The sequence below is a fragment of the Idiotropiscis lumnitzeri genome, chromosome 12, assembly GCF_059441095.1.
Source record: "Idiotropiscis lumnitzeri isolate Australia: NSW breed Sydney's pygmy pipehorse chromosome 12, RoL_Ilum_1.0, whole genome shotgun sequence".
NCBI classification, from domain to species: Eukaryota; Metazoa; Chordata; class Actinopteri; order Syngnathiformes; family Syngnathidae; genus Idiotropiscis; species Idiotropiscis lumnitzeri.
The window spans coordinates 7,035,850-7,040,590 of record NC_142402.1 but is presented as its reverse complement, the minus strand read 5'-3'; the positions used below and the strand labels follow the sequence as shown (position 1 = coordinate 7,040,590).

General features: G+C 40.2%; 1 protein-coding gene across 1 annotated transcript; it reads left to right on the top strand.

The window, feature by feature from the left end:
* Positions 1-271: 271 nt before the first annotated feature.
* LOC148325652 (somatostatin receptor type 5) lies at positions 272-4,160 on the top strand. The gene is made up of 3 exons (XM_088311227.1): positions 272-678; positions 1,182-1,863; positions 4,038-4,160. The coding sequence occupies exons 1-3, from the start codon at positions 272-274 to the stop codon at positions 4,158-4,160; spliced, it is 1,212 nt and encodes a 403-aa protein (XP_088167353.1).
* Positions 4,161-4,741: the final 581 nt, after the last annotated feature.

Below are 4,741 nucleotides of genomic sequence, written 5' to 3'. Positions count from 1 at the left end.
GGAGATGAAAACAAATTGACATAGGCAGGAATTCCAGCGACACTGGTTTGATTTGATTTGTTTTTTATTTATTTATTTATTATATGTCAAATGTGATTTTCTATTTTATCTATGCGCTATCATGTGAATCTATGTCAGTCATGTCTGTAAAAATGATAATAATGATAAATAAAATGTACCTATTTTCATGAGCTATATAAAACAGACCCCTTTCTTCCACTTCTAAACTGTCTTTCCTCGCTTCTTTCCAGGAACACACCTAACCTTGATCATGCCTGCCATTGTGAATCTCCTTTTCAATGTTGTCTCAACAAACACCACCATCTCGTTTCATGTGGTACTGCCCTTGGTCAGCGTGGTCTCTCTCCTCGGAGGCTTGGGGGGTCACCTCCTCATGTGGTTGGTGCTGGTGAGGAATGGTCGGAGCCGCTCAAAGCCGGGCTCCGTCCTTCTACTCAACCTAAGCCTGGCCGACACGGGTGCTCTGCTTACCTTGCCGTGTGTGCTTGTGAGTGCAACTTTCCAGAACTGGCAGCTCGGGGGTGCCAGCTGCATCCTGCTGGGATTTGTGACTTCCATAACAGTGGGAGTGGAAATTTTCAGCCTGGCTACGTTGTCTGTGCTTCGGTATCATCTTGTTGCACCGGGGACAAGACGACCTGTGAACTTGACATATGTGTAAGCATCGGAAGATGGTGAATATCTGTTCCCATGAATCAAACAAAGGTTGCTTTCACTGTAGTCTATTTGGGTCCCATCTAATTCAACTTCAAGTTCATTCCCAAGCCCCACACTCACACACATTTTGATTTGGCTAGATGTGGTCTCAAACCAATTCCAAATGAACTTCTCAGGTTTGACCTATGCAGTATCATTGACATTCCTACAAGTGCAGTGGTCAAGACGTCCACTTATAGTCCATTGGCCTTTTTTCAACCTGGTACTAAATCCTTGTTGAGTTTTCATATACAACACAGACCGATTTTGCATCAGAGTGGTTTTGTCCACTTTCCACTCACAAGAGAGAGCAATGTCACAAGCTTTGTTGTAATGCATTTTGGTATTGAAAAGCAAACATACAGACCAAGTTTTGATTATCTGAGACCTGTCTATGTGAAAGCATCCTTCAACTTTGAAATCCATAAAAACAAACATAAATATTTTTCTATTCTCTTTCGCAGGCTATCGATCGTTGCTGCTATTTGGCTCATTTCAGTAGCCATGGCTTTACCCAAGGTCACCTACATCAACTTTAATGGTGGTTGCACATGGTCCGTAGGCCGAGATGAGTGGCTCTACTTTCTGGTCCCGGCCTTCCTGGTCTATTACGTTGGCCCTCTTCTTTGTATAGCCATCAACTGTGGTCTGATTATCTCCCATCTCCATAGCTACAGGGGGTCTTTAGCTGTGCACAGGCGTAACAAAAAGGCTACGGCTCTACTGATTGCCTCGACTCTAGTTTTTGCTGTGAGCTGGTTGCCATACTATGCGCTTGAGTTTGTTAATGTGATCTCTCCTCATATTAGTTCCGTGGCTTCTCCCCAAACAAGATTTCCCCGTGAGTTTTTCTCAACTTTAACTCCATCATATGTGTCAGTCTCAACACCCGGTCGAGGTGATGCAACAAAGACAAATGTCTCCCTGCTATGGGAAGTATCATCTTTGACCGCCATTTTATTGGTGTGTCTTGCTCCATGCTGGAATCCGCCACTTTATTTTCTGTTGTCTCGGCCTGCAATGCATCAGCTTCGTGCTCTATTGCCTTCCTTTTTCCAGGAGCATCTGGTGAAGAAAAGGAAACCTGCACAGCGGTGGCGGATCGCTCCGGTTCCCGACACTCACTCACAACACCGCCAGCTTCCTGTACTTGCTCACAAAACTGTTACTGACTCATTAAAAGTTAGGAGGCAATGTGATAAATTATTCACAACAAGAAAATAAATACTATCCATACAAATGTATGGATTATGAGATGGTTTAAACACATACATGGAAATGCCAACATCCTCTTTTCTATATGCCTTGTACAAACATTGTTTGATAGATGAAAGTGCAGTACCATTAACAGAATGCCTCGCATGCCATAAAAACAAATTCCTGACTTACTAAGCAACACACTTCAGAAGCTCATTTAAGTTATGCGCAATCCTGAAATAATGGAACGACATCGCAACATAGACCTCAATGTAAACAATGTTGTACTTGTCATGTCATGTCATTATCCACACCTTATTATCATTATCCTGTACAGGGTCGCGGGAGGGTGCTGGAGACTATCCCAGCTGACTACGGGCGTAAGGCGCACTACACCCTGAACTGCTCGCCAGTCACAATGTTGCACTTTGTACGGCGATTTTAATTTCCCCACTTTGTATAAAAATCAAGACAACACAATACAACTTTATATTTGGCGCATTTCACATCAGCTGGAGCAGTAACAAAGCACTTTCCATATGGTGTCGTGATAACCCAGCATGAACACACTCTGTGTTTACACAGACATTGTAGCACCAATACTACTAAGTAGTATTGTCATACTTTTTATAAAGCCAATGTCGATTAAGCCATGCAATGCATTCAAGCCTGTATGGGCAGTATCGTCGTGAAGACAGCGCGTAGTTCAGAATGCACCATAATATTATTCATTATCATCACACATTATAAAGTGGTTTATGATACCCATGAACGCATATTACTGTGTATCGCAAAATACAGTAAGGTATAAGTTGTTTTGTGAATTAAGCGATTCTGAATCATGTGCAAATAGAGAAAACAAAATCCAGATAACTCTTTTATTAAAAAAAGCTGCATACATATTAACATTCCATACAACAGTAAATTGCATCAGTTTATGATAATATAAAATAAAACATCTTCACAATTTTTTTCATGCTTATCCTTCAGACTTGTAAAGTAAAGCCACGACACACAATTCTCATAAATATCAAAATCACACAAGTGGCATTCAACGTTGAATGATGTTTAACTTTAATTGCAAATTCTATGAATAATCCTAAAAACTGTTGCAAATTTTCACATCAAACTAATTGTCCTCTACTCTGTAGAAATCAAAAGGCTGTTATGTGTCACATTAGACCCTGCGTGTGTGGCCAAGATAATTCCAAATATATATATTTTTTTTTTCATGGCAAAGCACTGTCTACATTATGTAAGATAATTATTGTATGGCAACCACTCTTTAATAGAGGCAATGAACAGTTAATTTTGGTCATATCCAAACCAAAAACTCCAAAAGCAGCGGCTGGACTCAGATTGTGATTGTGATTGTGACTGCAGTGCAAAATGGCAGAGCTGGTGTCTACACTGGCTTGCGAGAGTTTCGCTAAACTAGGATTAAATACACCCGCAAAATCATTTGAGTCCATAACAACATAAAAAAAAAACATTCTATCTCATGTTGGTTTTGTGTGCATTCTTGTTTGCCATTGTGAAAAAATACATAGAAAGAAAACTTATACATAAATTGTGGCAGGATCGTGGCGTAAATTGTGGTCGGAGGAGAAATATATGCCGTTTACCATTCGGACCCTTTTGGTCACAAAGTAGCAAATCAAACACAAGTTGTCACACGAGGATCCCAACTGAGTACTGGCAGTGAGGAGGTTGATAGCTAGAAAGGCCAGCCCACCGTTGTGAAGCCTTGGAAGATTTTTTTTCTAAGTGTGATCATTTTCAAAGGAAAAGAGATAACGTTCAATGAAGCGATTTGAATATAATATCATCATTTTGACCTTGACATGATTTTTTTGGGCTCCTGCTCTTGATACTTCAACCTTGAAAGAAGTATTCTTAAACCCACTTAAATTAATACTACTGACACCTCTCCTGATTTGTATAATAATTCCTGCATTTGCTTGTTCATTGTTGAACACGTTTTACCACGTCAGTAATAGCTTTATTACCATCAGCTTCAAAACTGATGTCATGTATAGGTACTGTAAATTGTGTATCTGTGTGCTTGGCTCCAAGTGTTTATTGAATTTTTGGCTAACATTAGCATATGTTTCTTTGCATAGAACAAACACACGCCTCATCGTTTACAAATCAAGGTCACTGATCTCCAAACAGACAACTTTACTTCCCTTGTAAAGGGTACAATCCCGGGAGCCTTTTTTCAGCAAGTGATGGATGCTTTCTGAGTCTTGAGCCGTGAGCTTACAAAGCAAACAACTTTCCACAGAATGTTTAAACAACCTTCCCAGAACTATGGTAAAAAGGATTTTGATAAGTGTGACAAATACACATAACACAGACGCAGCATGCCTTGAAGCTTAATTGCTGAGACGTAAAATCCACATGCAGGAAAAAAAGTGACACATAATGCTATTCCCAACCTATATCGGTAAAGCAATTGAGCATCTCAGAACGTAAATTCAATGCCACCTCAATAACCTTGTGAACGGAGACGATGGCTGCATAGTTTGACTGTAAGACTTGAAGGCAGAGTGAGTATTAAAGAATAATTTCGCACTAAGAATCAAATCAGACGGAGGCTGTGGAAAATTACTTTTGAAAGAGTTGAGCCCATCTACTTTCGGGTGATGGTTCAGATATTCTATGGTACAGGGCAGGTCATGCAAATGTCTTTGGCCTTCTAAGCTCATCTGAATGTAAAATATCTGTAATTTCATTTGGTTTTGGTCTTTGGCTTCACTCATATTTGACTGATCTCCATCGTCTTCGCTTGTTGTATTCAGATGCGCTAACCCACATCCGCATT